This window comes from Pelophylax lessonae (genome assembly GCF_965119305.1).
Source record: "Pelophylax lessonae genome assembly, chromosome: 7".
NCBI classification, from domain to species: Eukaryota; Metazoa; Chordata; class Amphibia; order Anura; family Ranidae; genus Pelophylax; species Pelophylax lessonae.
The window spans coordinates 248,028,904-248,053,956 of NC_138774.1; the positions used below are offsets into that span (position 1 = coordinate 248,028,904).

Sequence of the window (25,053 nt, forward strand, 5' to 3'; positions counted from 1 at the left end):
GGGACGCCCTCACCAGTTCCAGGGGCGGTGGGACGTCTGCACGGTTTTCTCGAACCTTGGCTGCTCCAGATTCCGGACAGGTGGGTTCAGGAAATCATTAGATCAGGTTACAAGATCGAATTCCTTTCACGGCCAGTGGACAGGTTCTTTCCCTCAAATCTTCATTTGACCCCAGATCATTTGCAAGATCTTCATCGGGCGGTTCAGGATCTTCTCGCCCAGGGGGTGATAGTCCCGGTGCCGCATCGGGACAGATTTTGGGGGTTTTACTCAAATCTGTTCACTGTGCCCAGAAAGGAGGGCAAGGTGTGTCCAATTCTGGACTTGAAAGCTCTGAACCGCTTTGTGCGCGTTCAAAAATTCCGCATGGAATCACTCCGCTCGGTGGTAGCTTCCCTGAGCCCAGGAGATTTCCTGGCTTCCATCGACCTCAAGGATGCGTATTTACACATGCCCATATTCGAGGGTCATCAGAGGTACCTCCGATTCGCAATCGCGGAGGCACACTATCAGTTTATGGCGTTACCTTTCGGTCTCGCTTCGGCTCCAAGGGTGTTTACCAAAGTGCTGGCTCCTGCTTTGGCCCTGTTACGGGCACAGGGCATTGCGATCTTGGGATATCTGGACGATCTCCTGTTAAGGTCGCGTGCCAGTCGGAGCCTGCTGCGCGATCTGTCCACTACGGTTCAGACGCTCCAGGAGTTCGGGTGGACCATCAACGTCCAGAAGTAGACTTCGTCTCCCCTACCTGGGGATGGTCCTGGACTCCGCCCAAGCAAAGGTGTTTCTACCGGAGGACAAGCTCCGGACCCTACAGGACGAGGTCAGGTCCCTGAGGGACAACCAATCCTCGTCGCTCAGGACCTGTATGCGGCCCCTGGGGTTGATGGTGTCTGCCTTTTGAGGCGATACCATTTGCTCAGTTTCACACGTGGTTTCTCCAGGCGGAGATACTGGCCAGATGGGACAGACTTCCTCAGTCCTTGGACCTGAGGGTATCTTTGAGTCGCCTGATCAGAGAGGGGAAGTCCTTCCGGCCGTTGTTGTGGACGGTGGTAACCACGGATGTCAGCCTGGTCGGATCATCTTCAGGGGCCGCCCTGTACGGGTGCAGATGGACAATGCCACTGCGGTGGCCTACATCAACCACCAAGGGGGCACCAGGAGTGCCCGGGCGGCCCAGGAAGTGACCAAAATTCTGTTTTGGGCTGAGACGCATGTCCCGGCGATTTCGGCAGTTCACATTCCATGTGTGGAGAATTGGCAGGCCGATTATCTGAGCCGCCAGACCCTGGACCAGGGTGAATGGTCTCTGCACCCGGAGGTGTTTCAAATGCTGTGTGCGAGATGGGGATCCCCGGGTTTGGATCTGTTTGCATCCCAGCTAAACAACAAGGTGGGAAGGTTTGTGGCAAGAACGCGCGATCCTCTGGCAGACGCCTCAGATGCGCTGGTGGTGCCTTGGAAGCAGTATCGTCTGATTTATGCTTTCCCCCCGATTCAGTTGTTGTCCAGGTTCCTTCGCAGGTTGGTCTCGGAACCGAAGTTGGTGATTCTGGTGGCCCAGGACTGGCCACGCCGGTCTTGGTCCGCGGACATCATGCAACTGGTCGTCAAGCCTCCCTGGCGACTCCCGTTACGAGACTATCTTCTGTCTCGGGGGCCGATATTCCATCCTGCTTTACAGTCGCTGGCTTTAACGGCGTGGCTGTTGAAAGCCAGGTCCTGAGAGATCGAGGTCTCTCTTCGGCGGACATTCCTACCCTGCTTAAGGCTAGGAAAGCCTCGTCCGGTAGGATCTATTACCGTACCTGGAAGGCTTATTTTGCCTGGTGTGAATCTGGGGGCATCCATCCTCGCTCCTTTTCGGTGGCGAGGGTGCTGGCCTTCCTGCAAACTGGTGTGGACCAGCGTCTTGCGCTGACCACAATCAAAGGTTAGTTGTCGGCACTGGCCATCCTTTTCCAGTGCCCCTTGGCGTCAAAATCTTTCATACGCACCTTTATTCAGGGGGTGTGTTATTTGGCTCCTCCTAGGAGGGCGCCTTTACCTCCTTGGGACCTGAGCTTGGTCCTGTCCATTTTGCAACGTCCTCCCTTTGAAAACATCAGGGAGATTCCTCTGCCTATGCTGTCACGAAAGGTTGCCATTCTGGTGGCGATCACATCTGCTCGCAGAGTGTCGGAGTTGGCGGCTCTGTCCTGCCGCTCCCCCTACCTGGTGGTTCATAGGGATAAGGTGGTCCTGCGACCTAACCAATCTTTTCTTCCTAAGGTGGTTTTGGATTTTCACCTTAACGAAGATATTGTCTTGCCTTCGCTGTGTGCGAATCCCAAGCATCCTAAGGAGTTTGCTCTGCACTCCTTGGATGTGGTCCGGGCGATCAGGGTGTACCTGTCGTCTACTGAATCCTTCAGGAAGTCGAATTCTCTCTTCGTCCTTCCCGAGGGCCCTCGGAAGGGTATGGCTGCGTCTGCGGCGACCATTTCAAAATGGATCAGACAGACGATTGTACAGGCCTATTCGATTAGGGAACGGGTTCTGCCCTTTCCTGTCAAGGCGCACTCTACCAGGGCGGTGAGTGCGTCCTGGGCTTTCCGGCATCAGGCTTCGGTGGCCCAGGTGTGCAAAGCTGCGACTTGGTCGTCCGTGCACACTTTTTCCAAATTCTACAAACTTGATGTTCTGGCATCAGCTGATGCCTCCTTTGGCCGCAAAGTTCTGTGTGTGGCAGTGCCTTGATGGGGTCTGGCCGTTGCCTGTCCCCATCTGTTGGGGTTGTTTTTTCTCCCCCTTTTGGTTATTTGTTTTCCTGCTCCAGTTGAGCTTTTTTGTTACCCAGAGTTTTTTACCTTTTTCTGCTCAGACAAGGTTCCTTTCTCTGGCCTGGGTGCTGCGTTGCCTTTGTGACGGTTGCGCTTCCCACCCCTCATGTCTACACTGCTTTGGGACATCCCATTGGTGAAGACTGAATGAGTGGGTGGCGACTGTCAGAGGACATAAGAGAAAACTGAATTTTTGTAAAATCTTACCGCAAAATTCCTTTCTCTGAGTCCTCTTACAGTCGCCGCCCCCGCCCCTCTATTGGGGTTCTTTTGGACTTTAACTGCTTGCGACCAAACTGAGTTGGGAATTCTGATAGCAGGGGGGTATTGGACCAGTGGGACAGCCCCCATAGGTGTGTTTATGTAAATTACTTTGTTTTTAACCAGTCTTATGCCTAGCTTGCTCCTATGGATAAGAGGTCAATAACCATTGGTGAAGACTGAATGAGTGGGTGGCGACTGTCAGAGGACTCCGAGAAAGGAATTTTACGGTAAGATTTTACAAAAATTCCCTTATTTAAAAATAAAATCGAACATTGTACAAACAGTAACAGTCAGACGTCAAATAAAGATCTTGTTTGTATCGACATACATCCGTACAATGAACCCGCAAGAAACCACAAAGCAATAAGGAACAATATTGTAACCCAGCATACAATAACTTCCATATAAGCAATAAGCTATGTGGCAAGCACTAGAACATGAGTAGGGTAAAATCAAAAATAGGAGGGAGGAAAAGAGGGAAAGGGGCAAGGGAAGGCAGGGAATAACGGTAGGGTAGTAGGGAAAGAAGGGAGGGGAGGGAAGGGGAGGACTCTTAACCATTTGTAATCATCTGCAACATTCCAAACATTTCTAATTAAACTTCAAAAAGCCTGTGCATAACCAGCTGTGGAGGGGCCAAGGCCAGGTCATCCAGCCAAGGCTGCCAGAGAGTAAAACTTTTTGTGTGCCTTTCTGTGTTATGTCAATTTTTCCCTGATTAAGGAGCTATTAACCTGGGTAATCCACTGCTGCACCGATGGGACCCTGGTAGAGATCCAGTATCTGGCTATGAGTTTACGAGCTATGAATAACAGCCTAATAACAGCCACGTGGGCACTGGGGGTCAAGGTGTCCACCTCCAGAGCCCCAAGGAGGCATATCACCGGATCACAAAGTAGTTGAAAATTATAAACTCTGGATATCGTGGCTATAATCGAGGACCAGTATCTGAATCGCTTTGGGACATCTCCATAACATATGTATCAGTGTTCCTTGTTCCCTATCACATTTCGGGCAGAGAGGGGTAGGCCTACGGCCCCAATGGTGAAGCCTAACAGGTGTCCTATACGCTCTGTGGAATAGCATAAGATGGGAAACTTTTTGCGAGGCAGAGACCGAAACCAGGGGAATGGAAGATAGGCACAGCTTCCATATCTCCCCATCAATGGGACCAAGGTCCTCCTCCCAAGCCGCCCTGGCAGGGAGAGTGGCCAGGTCCTGAAGGGAGTCTATAAGGGCAACATAAACATCAGAGATCATACCCTTCTTGTCAGAGGTTTGAAATACATCTCCCAGCAGTTTATGTGGGGTGAGTTGTAACAATGCAATTCTGGCCTGAGCCGTAATAGCATGTCTAAGCTGAAAAAATCTAAAAAAATACTGTCGTGTCCTGAAAGGATTTCAGCACCTGTCCCCTAAACAGCTGTGTCATGAAGCATATTCCTAACATCTTCCAGATTTCTGCATCCTCCAAGTGGAGGAGCTCCTTATTACTCCGGTTGTCCCAGATGCGGGTCTCAGGGATGAAACCCCCAACTCGGAGCATCGCCTTGACATACCGCCACACCATCCGAAGCAGAGAAACTGTCGGCATACCCGCCGGCAGGTGTGCAAATCCAGCCTCCACATGGACCAGCATAGGAGAAGGGGAGCCTGCTGGAGCTAACATGGCTCCAATGGGATCCAGTGGGTCCGGTTTCCCCCAGCCCCCCATATGCTGAACCTAGGAGGCCAGGAAATACACCCGGGGGTTCGGCACCGCTAGCCCGCCCCCATCCTTCCCCATCTGGAGAGTGGTCAGCTTAATTCTTGCTACCTTCTTACACCAAATCAGTTCCCGGAACTGAGATTCAATCCCGTGGAACCATCGTTTAGGGATCCACACAGGGTTATTGTGGAAAACGTATAGCAATAGGGGCGCCCACACCATCTTAATAAGGTTGAAACGGCCAGCAACTGAGAGCGGCAATTTGCACAAACTCGTGAATTTAGAGCAAAATCTCTGCAGCAGAGGCACTAAATTCAAAGTCAAGTAGTCAGAGGGGTCTGGTGTTACCTGTATTCCCAAGTATTTGAACCTGTCCACTACTCTCACCGATGACGCACGCGGGGGGAGAGGGGCGGGAAGAGGGTCCAAAGGCATTAACACTGACTTGTCCCAATTCATGGAGAATCCCGATTGCGAACCAAAATAGTCTATAAGGGACATTACTGTGCGCAGAGAATCCTGGGTATCTCCCAGGTAAAGGAGAGTGTCATCTGCATATAAAGAGATATCCTCTTCACGCCCTTCCCGTTTGGACCCCATGATCCCAGCGGAGGGCCGGACCCGTGCCGCTAGGGGCTCCAACGCCATGGCAAATAGCAGTGGAGATAGCGGGCAGCCCTGCCGGGTACCCCTATGTAGAGCGAAGGGTCTAGACAGGAGGATCTGGGCTGCTCTGTGCAAAACCATTACACAGAGCAGGTAAGTATAACATGTTTGTTATTTTTAAATAATAAAAACTTTAATATTTTAATGAAAAAAAAACTGTAGATTGTAAACGTGTTACACTTGCCTGCTCTGTTCAGGTGTTTTGCACAGAGTGGCCCGGATCCTCCTCTTCATGGGTCCCATGCCAGCGCTCCTGGCTCCTCCCTCCTGTCTGGTGCCCCCACATCAAGCAGCTTACTATGGAGGCACCAGAGCCAAGCCACTGCTCTGTGTCCATTCACACTTGGAGCCATGGTTAGACCCCGGCCCTTCTGTCTCCTGATTGGCTCACTGGCTGTGAATGACAGTAGGCAATATCGTGGGGGGGGGGGGGGGGCTGCTGTATACAGAAGGTTTTTTACCTTCATGCATAGAATGCATGAAGGTAAAAAGCCTTGTGTCTTTACAACCACTTTAATACTTCGTACAAAATTCTTTATTGGTAATGACTGCTTCAAGACGCCTTCCATATGGAGAAACTAATCGCATGCATTGCTCAAGTGTGATTTTGGCCCTTTCTTCCACACAGTCCTCAAATCTTGAAGGTTCCGTGGGCCACTTCTATGAACTCTGATCTTAAGTTCCTTCTATAAATTTTCTATTGAATTCAAATCAGTTGATTGGCTGGGCCATTCTAGCAGCTTTATTTTCTTTCTTTGAAACCAATTGAGAGTTTCCTTGGCTTTGTGTTTGGAATCATTCTGTTGCTGAAATGTCCACTGTCAATGTCCAATGTAATTTCATTTGGTAAATGACAGCAGATTTTTATCAATACAGTAATCCCCCGCTACATCGCGGTTCAGTTTTTGCGGTCCCGGTAATTCGCGTTTTTTTTTGTAATGTTATTTTACTATATAAATCATTAAAAATGAAAGATTTTTGTGTTTTTCATAGCTCTTGCTCTGTCTCTAAGTATCTTTTATGTGTTTAAATGAGTTTCTATTGTTTTAAAAGTGTGTTTAAAGACCTTAAAATGCTTCTACACGTACAGTGACAGTAAAAAAATCATGCCTACAATGCATTTTAATAGGGTTTTTCTATTTCGCGGAATTTCACTTTTCGCGGCTGGGTCCGGAACGTAACCCCCGCAATGGAGGGGGGTTTACTGTAATGTCTTGGTACATTCTTCCATTCATCCTTCCTTCAAAGATATGAAGTACCGTATGCTGAAAAGCAACCCCATACCGTGATGTTCCCACCTCCCATGTTGGTATGGTGTTTTTGGGGTGATGTGCAGTGCCATTTGACCTCCAAAAATGGTGTGCATTATAGCATCTAAAGAGTTCAATCTTGGTCTCCTCTGACCAGACTATATTTTCCCAGTAATTCACAGGTTGTCTAAATGGTTAGCAGCAAACTTGACCCAAGCCTCAACATGCTTTTTCTTCAGCAATAGAGTCTTGCATGGTGAGCGTGCAAACAGGCCATGGCGGTTGAGTGCATTACGTTTTCTTTGATACAATTGTACCTTCTAAATCCAGGTCTTTCTGAAGCCCTCCAAGTGGTCCTTTGGCTCTTGGACAACTCTTCTGATAATTCTTTACTCCTATGCCAGAAATCTTGCAAGGAGCACCTGGCCATGGCCAGTTTATGGTGAAATTATGTTCTTTCCACTTCCTGTTTATAGCCCCGACAGTGCTCACTGGAACATTCAGAAGTTTAGAAATCTTTCGGTAACCAATGTCCTCAGTATGTTTTGCAACAATAAAGTTGTGAAGGTCTTGAGAGAACTCTTTGCTTTTACCCATCATGAGATGTTTCTTGTGTGACACCTTTTTATAGGCCATCAGTTGAGACTGAACCAGCAGATAATAATTTGCACTGACAAGGGGCAGGATTGCTTTCTAATTACTGATAGATTTCAGCTGGTGTCTTGGCTTTCAATGACTTTTTACACCTTCCTTTCTTTGTGTTCAATACTTTTTTCCTGTGTCATCCAATCTTATTACACATAACTTAATTTCTGAACTTGTTTGTTTTGGTTTCTTTGTATGGATTGCATGGGTTGTTACTGACACATGTGGTGAAAATTTCATGTCAATAGAACCTTTAGAGCCGGTTCACACTAATCTGACTCAGTCGCCCCGACTTCGGGCGACTTTGAAGTCGCCCGTGCAGCGCGACTTCATCGCGGCTTGCAAACTAATTCTAATAATAGAAGCCAATGCAAGTCGCTCCGACTTTGCCAAAAAATAGTGCAGGAACCTTTTTCTAAGTCGGAGCGACTTGAGCCGCTCTGATTAGAACGGTTCCATTGCACAGCATTGGGAGCTACTTGTCAGGCGACCAATTCACCTGACAAGTCTGAGTAGTGTGAACCGGATCTTAGAAATATATTTACCTAGAAAAATGGTGATGTGTTCAGTACTTATTTTACCCGATGTATGGGTGTGTGGAGCGTTTGCTTTTCAGCTTTTGTAGATGGGAAATTTTGTCAGACAGCAAACTTCTAGCTTTGCATTCAAATTCCTACTTCCTGTTAAAAATTGGCCTTATTATACCTCACCTTTCCTTTCGCATAGCATGTTCTGTAGGTTCAGCTACTCCCAGAATGCAGATGAAGAATCCAGGGTAAAATTTAGGCAAATCTGTCTTACGTGTACAGCGTGCTTTAAATTACTATCTGTAATGGTTTCACTATTCCAATTTAGGATCTTTTCATGTTAAATACTTTTTATTTTACTTCACTTAAAATCGTGTAACTCTGTTCTGTCTCCAGCACCAGCCTAGACCTGTATGCCAATGTTATCCACTGTCAGAGCCTTCCAGGAGTCCAGACCCGACAAAAGGATATTGACATCTTGATTGTGCGGGAGAATACTGAGGGGGAGTACAGCAGCCTGGAACATGAGGTCAGTTACTTAGAAGAGCATCCTGTGTAAAGATAATCTAATACTATGCTAAAGAGTTTCACTACCACTTTTTTACCAGACCCCACAACGATGACTGCATGTACTGTTTTGTACAGTAAAGTTAGCTTTTGCATACCTATGTTGGAATGCACCTTTTGAATAGGTCTGGATAGCCCCCAAGGTACTGCAGTGGGGGAAAAAAGGAATGTGCAGCATCAGGTAGTCACAAGTGCACTGTCCCCTCTTTCTGTAACTTGAGTGCTTCATTGCTGTACATACTATGTTTTATGTTTTCGAAATAAAGGCAGGTCTCTTATAAAATATATGCACTTTGTCATCCGTTGACCATTGGACTCCTAATTTTTTTTCTTACCCACGAGGAATGCATGAAGCCTTTGGGTTACATTGTCACCTATAGGAGTATTGGACACTGGCAAAACAAAAAACTGTAGGCCAGCTCAGGGTATAACCCTACTACCGGCATGCCCCAGATTATTGCTAGTGGGGGGTTAGGTGTCTTCTTTTTTGTAGTTCTGCTGTTTTAGGTTTTATGCACACAGGTATAATATATTACAGATTCATAAAGTGTCATCTATAGACTCCTTTACTCAGTTGTAAAAAAAAAACACAGCTATGTTGAGTTTCATAATTTTAGCTATATTTAATGCTTTTTAAATGTTTGTGTGGGCAGAGCTCTGCTTTTGTTGCATTTTTGTGGCAATCAAGATGGGCATAAATTTGTTTCTGTAAACCTCTGCACTCCACTGTCCACAGCTCGACTATTCCCCCTGTCCTAAGCTCACTTGTGCACCCCTGTGCAAAGCTTCACCTCACCATCTACAATAGACATAAAATATGCCTGTGCTCAAATCCCAATAGCTTGTACATAGAATCTATAAACACTAGAAATACTGGATAAACCCTCTGCTCTACTAAATACCTTTTTCTAGCAAGCGTTGCAATGGGAAAAAAAACACCCCTCCTCACCTCTGGCCTCTGAATCCCCACAGCCATCACCTTTACACCCCCCTCCCTCTACTGCCTTGCTTACCTCTACAAAAGGAACACTGCACTGAGTGCACCTTCACTTGCCTCTCCCCACTGACCAGCAGCAGGTCAGTCTTGGCCCTTAGAACAACAGACTCCACCCCCCTCATCACAAACCTGGACATGATTGGAAACTGACTGCGTGTGTAATTTGATTGTCCCAGGCATTCTGCGATGTCAGAAATTGGGATTACTGTCCTTTGTTGCTAGTCTGTAGGTCCAGTCCAGTAGAAGGTACAAAGGCTTGTGTCAGAGTAGTTACATCAGTACCCCTCTGGGAATATTTCTGGGCTTTATTCAAACCTTTTAACAATAGAGGCCTCAACCAATCAGCAAACAGCTTTCAGTCAATTAAAGGTGTTTCAATGACTGAAAGCTGTTGTGTGAATGGCACACTTGCTGAGCGAGCAACCCCCTTACTATATACAGGCGGTCCCCGGGTTACAAACAAGATAGGGTCTGTAGATTTGTTCTTAAGTTGAATTGGTTTGTAATTCGGAACAGGTACATTTTTTAAGTGAAGCTCCAGCCAAAAATAATAATTTTTATGTTTTTTGGATAGCATAGGGAAGGGTTAACACCCCTGTAACATTTGTTTTGCTGTCTGTGCCCCTGTTCAGAAGATGTCACCTCACTCTCTGGCTCTATGACAATTGGATTTTGAACATTTTTGCTTGTTGTAGAAACAAGGATTAGTGATAAAGCTTCAGTGGAGACCTCTTTTTCCCATGATAACTTTTAGAGGAGTGAATTTCCCTTCCTAGGGATAGATTTCCTCTCAGTAACTGTTGTCTCCCTCCGTTTGTAAGTAGGAGTCATTTGTAAGTCAGATGTTTGTAACCCGGGGAGTGCCTGTAGCAGGGCAGGTGCTAAGAGCAGGACCCGGAGGACAGTGGTGATCACTGTAGTACTATAGTGATTCACTGCTTCAACAGCAGTCCAGCTGGTAGCGGGCATCTTCTCTGGGCGCCCGCTGTTGCTATTTGAAAATAATGGCATTGCCCGCCTAGCCACGTCCTTAATTCACAGTGCAATACACAGACATGTCTGCAGAAGTCCTCGATGGCACCAGTTTTGCAGGCTCCTTGTAAAAACAAAACAAAAAAAAAATGCACATTGTTTTACCTACAAAAAGATTTGTATTATAAAAAGGTGAACACGTTCTTAAGATTTTCTCGAAAGCTGCTTTTTTTTTTTTCTGTAGTTTTCTCACAGATTGCTACACCTGAGTTTGTACTGCTTTGCTGCGTGTCCAAATTCATAGAGACAGCATCTTTATTTATACAAAATGACTCCTGTACTGGAAGGTGTGGTTGACAAAAAAAAAGGAATATAGCCAAGGTGCCTACCAAGTGCTGTAATCTTCCTCAATACAAGATTCACACAGGATAGTAGTATTCAAATTGCATTTATCAGAACTTGGTACGTCAATTTTTTTTAACACAGTGATTTTCTGTAGTTTCTCATTTATCCAGGTAATAGCTATAGGTACATGTGCGTGCAAAAGAAATAGTCGCTAGCCTTACAAACATACAAGTGCTACAAAATGATTTAAATTACATCACATTTCACATGTGCATATAATCATGCTATCAAGTCCAATAAAGTAAAAAATAAAAAAAAAGGTGTATTTATAATCGCCGTGTCTGTGGAAAATATAACTGGGCGACAGAGTTATCTTAAACACAAATGTGCTCCACCACGTGCAGATAAATTCCACACTCACCAGACCTATGCGGCCAACAAATCAGCCTGCAAGCACTAGGAGGAACCAGTCTGCTCCTGACGTCTACTGTTGGCTCTCATTCACAAGAGACAACACTCAAAGCCCAGAAAAAGTGTATATAGTGTAGTAGCTTTTTTTTTTTTATAAATGCAAGAAGGTTATAAATTAAAATGTGCACTCACATAAAGTAGTGGCAAGAAAGGCACCAACACAGACAGCTGACATGCCAAAGGAATAAGCTTAGCACCGCTGTTCATTACCACCGAAGTTTTCATGTGTTCCCTTAAACTGGAAATGTCAGGGAAAGATCCAGAAAAGATGTCAGCAGCCAAGCCTTGATGCATTTTGTGCGCCTGGCTTCTAAAGGAAGCTAAGGAAACTGTCATCTTGTTAGAGACTAATATACCAGTGGGTGTGCTGTGATTGGACAACAATCTTAATCGTCCCTAAGGCCAAAAGAAAATTATAATATATTGGGGGGGAAAAAGCCCAAGTGCACTATAATTGGATAGAATTCTCAATAAGCTCTGGGGTTAAAAGTTACAGAATGGTACATCGAAAAAAAAAAACAAAAAAAAAACTCCTAGATAAGTTGTGTATGTCGAGGTCCTTCACCAACAATAAAAAAAAAAAACAATTCATACAAATAGATATATGGAAAAATGGGGGTATTGCTGCGCTTAAAACATCAATTAAAACCGTTGATTAAATTGATTATACATAGTGAATATAAAATCATGAATACAATGAGTCAAAAGACTAAGTACAGCTGCCAACACCTGACCCTGAATTAGAAACTCCAGATCCTAAAAATGACATAAAATAGATATGGTGTAGCGCTTGTAACAATGAAGTGAACTGCACAGTCCAAAAAGGTAATCCTAAAATCAAATGGTAGGAATAGACCAAGTCCTTCCGAGAAAATGTGCTCCCAAAAGCAAATGCCAGACACTCCAAGTTCCAAAAGCCCAGTGTGTAGAGACCACCACCGAAAGATAAAATTGGCCCCTTACCACAATGCGATGATCCCCGTTACAGGGATCATATCCAGCCTGTGTGTCAGATCAGAAGACTCATGCAGATATATTGCCAGCTCCTTATATCTCCCACATCAGCTCCGCCTGGAATACATGAATATGTAAAAAAAGGGAACAACTCCCATAGTGAAGTATAGTCACTGATTTTATTGAATAAAGAAACTAAAAAGTGGCAACTCACATTTGAATGGAGACAAAACAGCGTGTATGTCTTAGAGCATTCCCGGGACCTGGTTTCCAACCAAGAAAATGGCCGCCGCATCCCCTCGTAGGTCACAGCGTGGCGTGCCGCAGGCTCCTCCTACGCGTTTCGTCAGTAGATGACGTCAGGGGGTGTGGCCTGCGGTAAACCATCTCTATTTATACGCTGGACGAGGCGGAAAAGGCGGGATGTCGTACTATTGACCCGAAACCCGGAAGTCGAACATATGCGTACCAACAACCGGAACCAGCGGGTCGGGATCGAAATGTTCCGGAACCGGATGTCCATCACTTGCGTGACAGCACGCGGAACTGGACATAAGCCAAATCCTGATAGTGGGTCATTCACGACCGAACGATCAGATTCATAGAAATGTCATGACAATCAAATGAAAGCATATCATGACAATTTCTTAAATATAAGGCCTCAATCCTTATTAGAGGACTGATATATATACATAATATTAAATTCCAACAGCAAAAGTGTGTTTGGCCCTATAGTGCACCTGCACACTAATTAGCACTGCCACAAGTGACCTTTACAGGGCGCAACGCCACCTCCCGGCAAAAAAACAGATCCCATGGGAAACTCCAAACACATAAAAAAGTGCATAAAATATTACATAAAAACAGAAAAAATATAATATCACATAAAAACAATAAAAAGGTTAAAACATTCACATCACCTAATGATGCAATAAAGTGCAATGTACCCAAATTTGATTAAAGACCATAAAAATTGTAATAAGGGTAACCCATGTGGCAAATACTCGGGGAATGGTGACATCAAATGACTACACCAATCATGCATTATTAATGAAGGCATTGATGTCCCAGTCAATATTTAACCCGTGGGGGGCATACGTCTTCAAACGATAAATCCAGCTGGTCTCCAACTGGTAGACTCCTCTGGTGAGGTTGCTGCCCCTCCAACTTCCCGAAAACGTATCTATACCAAGAAAGACTGTACCTTTAGGGTCTCTCCCATGGCAAAGGTCATAATGCCGCGAGACACTATGTTTGGGGAAACCCTTTATTATATTTGCCACATGCTCTTGCAAACGCACATGTAGCATACGTATTGTACGGCCCACATATTCACGGCCACAAGGGCAGCGTAATAAGTAGACGACGTGACGCGTGGTACATGTGATGAACGGCTTAATTTTAAAATCTTGTTGCGTGGCATTAGAAGAGAATGTCTCAACTCTTCTCGTTCTACAGGCGTTGATCTTACAAATTGCACAACGCCTACAAGGGTGGAAGCCTCCCCTCTGTTGAAAAAATGAAACAGTCCTGGGTGGATATCTATAATATTGGGGGCTATTTTGGAGCCTCAAAGGAGGCACACCCCTAAAAATAATCTTAGGAGCTTCAGGTAATACAGGCCCCAAGAGACTGTCATTCTTCAAGATGTGCTGGAAGTGCTGGATAGAGTATGAGGAAAAAAATGCATTTTGAAAATCCTCATTTCCCTCCCGCACTCGCGGCTGTAATAGATCCTCCCTGTTACGGTTATCCGCCTGCACGAGGGCCTTCTCAAGCTCCTCCTCCTTATACCCCTTTTCCAAAAACTTGGATTTCAAGGAGCTCGCCTCCCGCAGGAAATCAGACCTGTTAGATCAGTTCCTTTTCAATCTGAGGAACTGACTGACGGGAACGGATTTAAGCCACGCCACATGGTGGCAGCTAGATGTATCAATAAATCCGTTCCTGTCAGTCTCTTTGAAAAACGTAGAGGTTTCCAGGGTATTGCCAACCACTCTGATCTTAAGATCCAAAAAATGGATCTCAGACCTACTGCTTTCATGTGCAAGCCTGATACCTCTATCGTTATCATTTAATACAGAAATAAATGATTCCAAGGACTCAGAGTCGCCATCCCAAAGGAGGAGGATGTCATCAATGTACCTCCGCCAGAGAACAATCTCTGGTCTCGGAACGTCACCGATGACATCCTCCTCCCATTTGGCCATGAATAAATTGGCCATACTTGGCGCAAATTTGGCGCCCATGGCCACGCCCTTATTCTGCCTGTAGTATGTGCCTCCAAACCAAAAAGAGTTATGGGCCATGACGTAGTCGAGCAAGGTTAAGATGAACTTAAAACCGTTGATTAAATTGATTATACATAGTGGATATAAAATCATGAATACAATGAGTACAGCTGCCAACACCTGACCCTGAATTAGAAACTCCAGATCCTAAAGGGTGCCTATTATGTACTATCTGCCCAAGGTGCATAAAGATGCAGGGTGGGTAAGTACATTGACTTTTTCTTACAGCCCTTGGTGATCAAGACTCCCTCATTTTTGAGAGACTCTATGCAGGTTATTAATATTCTCAAAGACATAGAGTGGAAAGACAGCTATATTCTAGCCACTGCTGACGTTTCATCGTTGTACACGGTGATTTCACATCAGTATGGGAGGGAAGTTGTCGAGCATTTCTTGGGGTTAAGTACTTTGTTGAATTTTCAGAGTCAGTTCATCTTAACCTTGCTCGACTACGCCATGGGCCATAACTTTTTTTTGGTTTGGAGGCACATACTACAGGCAGAATAAGGGCGTGGCCATGGGCGCCAAATTTGCGCCAAGTATGGCCAATTTATTCATGGCCAAATGGGAGGAGGATGTCATCGGTGACGTTCCGAGACCAGAGATTGTTCTCTGGCGGAGGTACATCGATGACATCCTCCTCCTTTGGGATGGCGACTGAGTCCTTGGAATCATTTATTTCTGTATTAAATGATAACGATAGAGGTATCAGGCTTGCACATGAAAGCAGTAGGTCTGAGATCCATTTTTTGGATCTTAAGATCAGAGTGGTTGGCAATACCCTGGAAACCTCTACGTTTTTCAAAGTGACTGACAGGAACGGATTTATTGATACATCTAACTGCCACCATGTGGCGTGGCTTAAATCCGTTCCTGTCAGTCAGTTCCTCAGATTGAAAAGGAACTGCTCTAACAGGTCTGATTTCCTGCGGGAGGTGAGCTCCTTGAAATCCAAGTTTTTGGAAAAGGGGTATAAGGAGGAGGAGCTTGAGAAGGCCCTCATGCAGGCAGATAACCGTAACAGGGAGGATCTATTACAGCCCCGAGGAGGGAAATGAGGACTTTCAACATGCATTTTTTTCCTCATACTCTATCCAGCACTTCTCGGTTAAGAAGATTATCCGTAAGCACTGGCACATCTTAAAGAATGACAGTCTCTTGGGGCCTGTATTACCTAAAGCTCCTAAGATTATTTTTAGGGGTGTGCCTCCTTTGAGGGACGCTGTAGTGCGGTGGTACATTCCTAGGAGAAAAAAAATGTTTTTCTCAACTTTTTGCTGACGGGTTTCCCTGGTGCAACATGGACCCTGCAGAACATGTGTCCCCACCTGACCCCCTCAAGGAGGCTGCAGGGCCCTCCGGATCCCAGCTGCCCATAGATGCACTTTCGGCATTCCTGGAATCTTTTGTGTCCCTGGTGGATGTGGCCTTTAAAGGGCGAGGTGCCAAAAAACGCCCTCCCCCTACCCCTGCCTCATCTAAAGTGTCAGATTCTGAGTCTGATTCAGCCACTGCAGACACGGGTCTCCCTGTCGGGTCTACTACCTCGCGCCATGTCTCCTCTGACAGTGAGGATGACATCTCTACCTCTGCCACCGCGCAAGAAAAGGCGCTGGTGAATGCACTGGTTGTATCGGTGCGTGAGACCCTAAAAATGGAGGACGCAGCTGCGACTGTGAAAGAGGCACAGGTTACGTATGGCACTCACAAGCCATTCAGAGCAGCAAAGGTTTTTCCCTTTCCTGCGTATTTTGACAACATGCTCAAAAAAGAATGGGACCACCCAAAGCGTTCCCTGGGGTGCCTAAGTGGATTGCTAGACGCTACCATTTTGAAGAGTCTCTTATAAAAATGTGGACTGTGCCACCTACGGTAGATCCTCCCGTTTCAAGACTGAATAAAGCTACCAGGATCCCAGTGTGGATTCCCCGTCCTTTAAGGATTCGGCGGATAGAAAGGCCGAGCCTGTGGCCCGCAATATGTACTCCCTGGCGGGGTCTGCAGTAAGACCGGTGTTTACGGTTGCCCTTGTCTCGCAAACATTGACTGAATGGGCTAAGTTACTACGCCGTGACCCGAAGGGGAAACTTCTTCCTCCTGCCTTTTGAGGAGCTGTTGGATCAGCTGGTGCAGGGGTTGCAATTTGTTTGCGATGCCGCTCCCATTTTGGGCCGACTGTCAGTTTCGGCAGTGGTCCTCCGGCATATACTTTGGCTAAAGTGCTGGTCTGCAAATCAGACCTCAAAGAAGGTCTTGACTGATCTGCCTTTTCAAGGAGATCGCCTGTTTGGAGCTACCCTGGATGACATTATAAAATGTCTCACGGGGTAAGAGTAAATTTCTCCCACAGGCTAACAAGAGTAAGGACCCACGTCGCCTTTTCAGCACAATCAAAGTTTATTTGTCCCTCAGGGTCAATGAATAAGGAATAAGTCCTTTAAGGCCCCCTTGGGTGGTTTCAAGCGACCCTGGTCTGGCAAACAAGAATCGAGTTTCTCCAGACCTGAGGACAAGGCCCCTTCGGCCTGAAGATGTGCCCTCACCCATATCTGGGGTGGGGGGACGTCTTTGGCGGTTCCCGGACCTGAGGCTGTCCTGGATACAAGACAAATGGGTTCACGAGGTCATACGGTCCGGGTACAAGATCGAGTTTCGATCAGTTCCACCGGTGAGGTTCTTCCCTTCCAATGTGAGACTGTCCCTGGATCGCTTACAGGCTCTCTTTGGGGAGGTACAGGACCTGGTACAACAGGCAGTAATAGTTTGGTTCCGTGTACGGAACGTTTTCAGGGCTTTTATTCAAACCTGTTTACGGTCCACAGGAAGGAAGGAAGGCAAGGTACGTCCAATCCTGGACCTGAAGGCACTGAATTGCTTTGTGCAAGCTCAAAAATTCAGGATGGAATCCATTCACATGATGGTGGCTTCCCTACATCAGGGGAATTTCCTGGCCTCCATAGACATCTAAGATGCCTACCTTCACATCCCAATATGTGCAGGACATCAACGGTTTCTGCGTTTTGCCGTGGAAGAGGATCATTATCAGTTTGTAGTGTTACTCTTTGGTCTCGCCTCTGCTCCTTGGATCTTCACAAAGGTCTTGTCTCCGGTCCTGGTGCTGTTAAGACAGTGGGGGATATTGGTCCTGGGTTACCTGGACAATTTGCTTCTCCATGCGGAGTCTCCCACGGTGCTGGTGACAAATTTGGAGATCACCATGAGAACTCTGGAGGAGTTCGGGTGAATTCTGAACCTTCAGAAGTCGTCCCTTCCCTGAGACTGGACTATCTGGGTCTGACTTTGGACTCGTCAGCAGCCAGGGTGTTTCTTCCTCCTGAAAAACTCCAAAGAACTCCAGACCGCGATTCAGCTGTTGCTGTCCAGCAAATGGTCATCCCTTCGGACCTGTATGAGAGTTCTGGGACTGATAGTGTCATCCTTTTGAGGCGGTCCCCTTCGCTCAATTCCGCATGAGAATCCTTCAGAAGGAAATCCTTCTCAAATGGAACAAAAATCCAAATTCCCTGGACAATCAGATCCGGCTGAGCCAGGTGACCAGGGAGTCCCTGATCTGGTGGCTTTGGTCCCAGATGTTCAAACAAGGGAAATCCTTCCTATATATTGGACAATTGTCACCACGGATGCTAGTCTGTCCGGGTGGAGAGGGGTTTTCGGGAAGTTTTTCTGCTCAAGGAGTCTGGTCCCTGGAAGAATCCAGGCTACCGATAAATGTACTGGAGCTGAGAGTGATCAGGCTCCAGTAAAGGACAATGCCACGGCCGTGGCTTATATCAATCACCAAGGGGGCACCAAAAGTGTCCTTGCAGCCTTGGAAGTGGCAGGCATCCTTCAATGGGCGGAACGCTTTGTTCCAGCTCTCTCCGCTGTTCACATTTCAGGAGTGGAAAATTGGCAAGCGGGTTTCCTCAGTCGGCAGACCTTCAAGGATCAAGGGGGAATGGTCTCTTCATCTGGAGGTGGTCCAGCAGTTGTGCCTTTGTTGGGGCACTCCAGATGTAGATCTGTTGGCATCTCGGATCAACAGAAAAGTGCAAAGGTTTGTGGCCCTGGAACCCTCTGGAACAGGGTTTCCCAACTCCAGTCCTCAGGGCACACTAGCAGGCCAGATTTTAAGTATTACCTTGGAGATGCAGACTAGAATACTGCAATCACTGAGCAGCAAATGATATCACATGTGATGTATTTCAGTTTTCTTGCAAACCAGGCCTGTTAGTGTGCCCTGAGGACCGGAGTTGAAAAACACTGCTCTGGAAGATGCCACAGATGAGCTGGTGGCCCCGTGGGATCAGTAACAGCTGATGTATGCCTTTCCTCCTCTCAAGTTGCTGCCAAGTCTTCTTCGCAGGATCAAGGCGGAAGGGATTCTGGTCATTCCTGTGGCTCCCGACTGGCCTTGCTGAACTTGGTACGCCCACTTAGTCAGGCTAGTTGCAGACGCTCCTTGGAGAATTCTCTCAGGGAGGATCTACTGTCTCAAGGGCCAATCTTCAATCCTGCTTTACAGTCACTGGCTTTGATGGCTGAGCTGTTGAAAGCCAGGTGTTGAAGGACAGGGGATCGTCTGCTTCAGTGATTCCTACTCTGCTTAAAGCGAGGAAAGCTACTTCTAGGAAGATCTATCATTGTACATGGAAGTCATATATTGCGTGGTGTTCCCCCTCGCTCTTACTCGGTGGCTCGGATTTTGGCTTACCTTCAACAGGGAGTTGATCAGAAGTTAGCCTTGAGTACTATTAAGGGTCAGGTTTCTGCCTTGGCAATTTTCTTCCAAAGGCCACTAGCCACCCATTCCCTGGTACGTAGCTTTATCCAGGGGGTGCGACACTTGGCACCTCCGGTGCGAACTCCATTGCCACCTTGGGACCTTAATTTGGTGCTGTCGGTTCTCCAGAAACCTCCTTTTGAAAGTATTCGGGAGATTCCTCTGCTTACCTTATCCCAGCAGGTGGCCTTCTTGGTAGCTATTACTTCTGCGTGCAGGGTGTCAAAACTGCCGGCGTTGTCCTGTCGTTCTCCCTATCTGGTGGTTCACAGGGATAAAGTGGTGCTTCATCCGGATCCGTCCTTCCTTTCCGAAGGTGGTTTCCACTTAAATGAGGACATTTGTGTTACCCTCTTTGTGTCCTAAACCTAAACATCCTAAGGAATTTGCACTGCATACTTTGAATGTGGTTCGGGCAATCAGGGTGTACTACTGAGTCTTTTCGAAAATCAGATTCACTCTTTGTACTCATGGATGGCGCAAAGAAAGGGCTGCCTGCGTCTGCTGTGACTATTTCCAGATGGATCAGACGGTTTTGCAGGCTTATTCTATTAAGGGTCAGGTTTCTCCTTTCCATGTTAAGGCGCATTCTACTCGGGCGCTTAGTGCTTCCTGGGCTTTTCACCATTAGGCATTTGTGCTTCAGGTTTGCAAGGCAGCTACCTGGTCGTCTGTTCACACTTTCGCAAAGTTTTACAAGGTGGATGTGCTGGCATCTGCAGATGCCTCTTTTGGCCGCAAAGTTTTGCAGGCTGTCGTTTTAAGGGTGTTTTAGTCTCCTCTGAGGGTGTTTGTTTTTCAGGTGGGTCTCATCTTGTTCTGATGAGTCCTATATTTCCTGGTTGGCTATGGTTTAGCCTTGGGGAATTTTATTTTTCTGCTGTTCCCACACTTCATTTTTATGGCACTGCTTGGGACGTCCCTACTGATATGAAGATCAGAGACTGTGTCCGTCAATAAACGATAGAGAAAATTGGATTTTTATCTTACCGTTAAAAACCTTTTCACTGATGTTCATTGACGGATGCATTACCCGCCCCTCTATTTGAGTTGGGTTGGTATTATTTTCTATGACACTGCTTTGATACAAAACTGACATCCTATAGCACAGTGGTTCTCAATTCCGGTCCTCGGGACCCACTAACAGGCCAGATTTTAAGTATTACCTTGGGGGATGCAGACTAGAATACTGCAATCACTGAGCAGCAAATGAGATCACCTGTGATGTAATTTAGTTATCTTGCAAACCTGGCCTGTTGGTGGGTCCCGAGGACCGGAATTGAGAACCACTGCTATAGCAGGGAGAGAGGGTATACCCCCTGGGACTGCCCATAGGCATAGCCAGAACTTTTTTCTGCCTAGTGTCCTACTCCTGTAGGGGACAGTATAACCCTACTGATATGAAGATCAGAGACTGCATCTGTCAATGAACATAAGAGAAAAGGATTTTACGGTAAGGCAAAAATCCAATAGTCGCTTACGTCCTCTGACAGTCGCCGCCCACTCATACAGTCTTCACTACTGGGTATTGGTCTTATCCACAGGAGTAAGCTAGGCAGAAGATTTTGTTAGAAAACATTCACAAAACCTTGTATAGACACACCTACAGGGGGCTGTCCCTCTGGTCCAATACCCCCCTGCTAGCAGCATTCCCAATTCAGTTTGTCTTTTGCCTAGTTAGGAGTAGGCAGGCTACCCTTGGCTGGGGCTGCAGTCTCAGCCTTTCTTCTTATTATTGTTTTTTATTTCTAAAAAAGTGATTTTCTTTACACTGATAGCTTTTTATTTGTTCCTGCGCTTAGTTAGTCAGACTTCGGAAGAATACAGCGTTTGCGGAGCTGGGAATCGCACTGGTTATCCTAGAGCCTTACGGAATCCCAGCCTGCCATCGAGCGTTAGCAGGCTATGCGTACGCCCAGGCCTCGCAAACGACCTGTCCCTGTCCTCAGGGACAAGCCTGCGAAGTGGCTACTTCGCTGGGACGTCTCGACTGCGGTACTCCGCGTGTTGCTAGCATCCTGTTCGGCTGACGGCACCCCCACCCAGAGTGGGAGGCTTCCTGTCACAGTGCGGTACCCACATTTTCGCTGGACTGGTGAGTACCATGCTAGCCCTCTGTCTATGGCATTATCCATCGGGGGGGTGTATGTGGGGCCTCTGTTATGGGGATGGCAGTCTATGTGGAGTCTGTGATATCCCCCTCATGTCTGTCAGTACGGTTTCCATGTGTCCCTTCCCGGTCCCTGCGGGGGCGCTATAGCGGTTCTGCCGCGGTGTGTGGGGTTTGCGGGGGTCCCTGAGTCCCTGTGGTGCTTGTGCAACGTTTTGGGGGTACAGACATGCTTGTGGGGGCCGCAATTGGTGTAAAACCGCGGGGCCGCCATTTCAGGTGTGGGCAGGCTGTTGGCCTCATTGTGAGGGCAGCAGCCATGTCCTGTAATGCTTTGGCGCCCTTCGGGTGCCATCTTTAGTGTGGGCAACGTGTTTCCTCATGTGCTCAGTGGCCATTTTCTCGGAGCCTCCCTCATAGACTTACATTGGCAACCATTTTCTTGTGGCTCAGAACTATGTTCTGCCTCTAGTGGCGTGACCTAATTTCCTTTCTCTTGGCACACAGATCGAGCTGGCAGCGTGGGTACAGTATAGCACACTTCTGGGGGATTTTCTGCAGTTTTTTCTGGTTTATATCTCTGCTGGCAGTTATTACTTTTCAGTGCTTAGTAGCACAGGCTAGTTATTCATTGCGGTGGGAACCGCAATTATCGCCGATTTAAAGGGCCAGCGCCATTTAATCTCTAAGTGTTCTGATGAAGTCCCAGGATAGCAAATTCCCCCCAGCTCTGGTGGAGGGTTCAGGTACTCCTGGATCCTGTGCAATAGTCTCACTTACTTCTGCACTTACGACTTTAGCGTCCAAAGTGGATCTGTTGATGTCTGAGCGGGCTGCTAAGAAAATGCCCAGGTTTTCTGATTGAGAGCCAGATATGGTTGCCACGGACAGTGTAACCCCTGAGGGGTCTCAGTCCTCTGTCGGATGGGGAGGAGGAGGAGGTGGAGGATTCACCCTCTGGGTCAGCAAGAGAACGCATTATTGCGCTCATTAGCCCTGTTAAAGACACGCTACATTTAGAAGATGAGCCCCACCTGCCGGGTAAGCGGTCTTCCTTTGGGACCCGCAAAGCCCAGAAGTCGGTTCAGGTGTTTCCCTGTCCCGCTGAGTTTCACGAAACAGTGAATGAACAATGGCACAATTTAAAGCGCAATTTTGTGGTGCCTAAGCGGTTTCAGTACCGTTATCCCTTTGCGTCTCCGGTGGATTTGCGCTGGACTGTGGCCCCTAAGGTGGACCACACTGTGTCCAGGTTAAATAAAGCCACTTTGATGCCAGCGGAGGATTTTCCGGTGTTTAAAGACCCGGCGGATAGGCGGGTAGAGTCTCTTACCTGCCACTCCTATCTGGTAGCAGGTTCCTTGATGAAACCAGTGTTCGCCTCAGTAATGGTCTCTCAGGCTGTGGTGGAGTGGACTAAGGTGCTAAGACGCACCCTTGTGGTTGATTCCGCCCCTCCTGCTACTCTGGAGAAGGTGGACCAAATTATTCAGGCGTTTTTATACCTGTGTGACGCGGCCTTGGATGTGGCCCCTTTAGTCTCACGCTTATCTGCAGTCGCAGTGACGATCCGTCGCATCATTTGGTTGAAAAGCTGGTCGGCCGACCAGTCTTCCAAGAAGATGGTGTCTGACATCCCTTATGCTGGGAATCGCCTTTTTGGGGACTCCCTGGACGAATTGGTGAAGGGGGTCACTGGAGGTAAGAGCATGATGCTGCCCCAGGTGTCCAGGGGCAAGTCTTTCCGCGGTAAGCGGGGCCCTTCCTTTAAACCTAACCAGGGGTCCTTTCGTGCTTTCAAGGCACAAGACAAGGGAAAATCCTTCAAGGCCTCTGGTGGCCAGAAGAAGCCTTGGGCGGGAAAATCAAAAGCCCCCCACTCTGGCACGGCGGCCCAGCCCGCCTCGACCTGAAGGGGCACCCTCCCCTGTCTCAGGGGTGGGGGGACGTCTGCGCTGTTTTCCCGAGCCCTGGATGGCCAAGATTCAGGACAGATGGGTTCAGGAACTTATTCGGTCAGGGTACAAGATCGAATTTCGATCACGCCCAACAGACAGATTTTTTCCCTCCAATCTTCATTTGACCCCAGATTGTTTCCAAGATCTCCAACGGGCGGTTAAGGATCTCCTCGCCCAGGGGGTGATCGTCCCGGTGCCACATCGGGACAAGTTTCGGGGTTTTTACTCAAACCTGTTCACGGTGCCCAGAAAGGAGGGCAAGGTGCGTCCAATTCTGGACTTAAAGTTTCTGAACCGCTTCGTGCGGGTTCAAAAATTCGGCATGGAGTCCCTACGATCGGTGGTGGCCTCACTGAGTCCGGGAGATTTCCTGGATGCGTATCCTGGAGACCTCAAGGATGCGAGGATGCGTATTTACACATCCCGTTTACGAAGGTCATCAGAGGTACCTCCGATTCGCAATTGCGGAGGAGCACTATCAGTTCGTGGCGTTGCCTTTCGGTCTCGCTTCGGCTCCAAGGGTGTTTACCAAAGTGTTGGCTCCGGTCCTGGCCCTGTTGCGGGCGCAGGGGATTGCAATCCTTGGGTATCTGGACGATCTCCTGTTACGATCGAGTTCCAGTGCCACTCTGTTGTGCGATCTGTTAACCACGGTACAGATACTTCAGGAGTTTGGGTGGCCCATCAATTTTCAGAAGTCGACTTTGTCTCCTTCTGTTTGCCTCCCTTACCTGGGAATAGTTCTGGACTCCGCCCAGGCAAAAGTCTTCCTGCCTGAGGACAAACTCTGGACTCTGCAGAACGAGGTCAGGTCCCTCAGGGACCACGAGTCCTCATCGCTCAGGACCTGCATTCGGTCCCTGGGATTGATGGTGTCAGCCTTCAAGGCGATACCATTTGCACACACGATCTCTGCAAGCGGAGATTCTGGCCAGGTGGGACAGACGTCCTCATTCCTTGGAAAAGAGGATCTTGTTGAGCCACCAAGTCAGAGCGGATCTTCTGTGGTGGCTCCAGTCTCCAGCTCTGACGGAAGGGAAATCCTTCCGGCAGTTGTCATGGACGGTGATCACCACGGACGCCAGCCTGTCTGGCTGGGGTGGCGTTCTAGGCAATTTGTCTGCCCAGGGCACTTGGTCGGAGGTGGAATCCTCCCTGTCGATCTATATCTTGGAACTTTGAGCGATCAGACTGTTTGTTCCGTTGGTCGGATTGTCTTCGGGGCCGCCCTGTGCGCGTGCAGACGGACAACGCAACTGCGGTGGCTTACATAAATCACCAAGGGGGCACCAGGAGTGCCGTGGCGGCCAAGGAAGTGGCCGAGATTCTGTCTTGAAAAGAGACACAGGTCCCGGCGATTTCGGCAGTTCACATTCCAGGTATGGCGAACTGGCAGGCCGACTATCTGAGCCGTCAGACCCTGGACCAGGGGGAATGGTCCCTACACCCGGAGGTGTTTCAGATGCTGTGTGCGCGGTGTGGATCCCAGGATGTGGATATGTTCGCGTCACGCCTAAACAACAAGGTCGGAAGGTTCGTGGCAAGAATGTGTGACCCTCTGGCAGACGCCTCGGATGTTTTGGTAGTGCCTTGGAATCGGTATGATTTATGCCTTATCCCCCGATTCAATTGCTGTCCAGGTTCCTTCGCAGGTTGGCCTCGGAACCGAGGTTGGTGATTCTGGTGGCCCCAGACTGGCCGCGCCAGTCTTGGTACGCGG

At 47.8% G+C, this 25,053-nt stretch overlaps 1 protein-coding gene across 3 annotated transcripts in view; it reads left to right on the plus strand.

Annotated features, from left to right (window-relative positions):
• Positions 1-25,053, plus strand: part of IDH3G (isocitrate dehydrogenase (NAD(+)) 3 non-catalytic subunit gamma) — a 181,799-nt gene that overhangs the window by 82,383 nt on the left and 74,363 nt on the right. For all 3 annotated transcript variants that reach the window (XM_082262622.1, XM_082262623.1, XM_082262624.1), the window contains one exon: positions 8,282-8,414. In XM_082262622.1, coding sequence (XP_082118748.1) covers positions 8,282-8,414 — 133 coding nt within the window. The remainder of the gene's footprint in view (positions 1-8,281; positions 8,415-25,053) is intronic.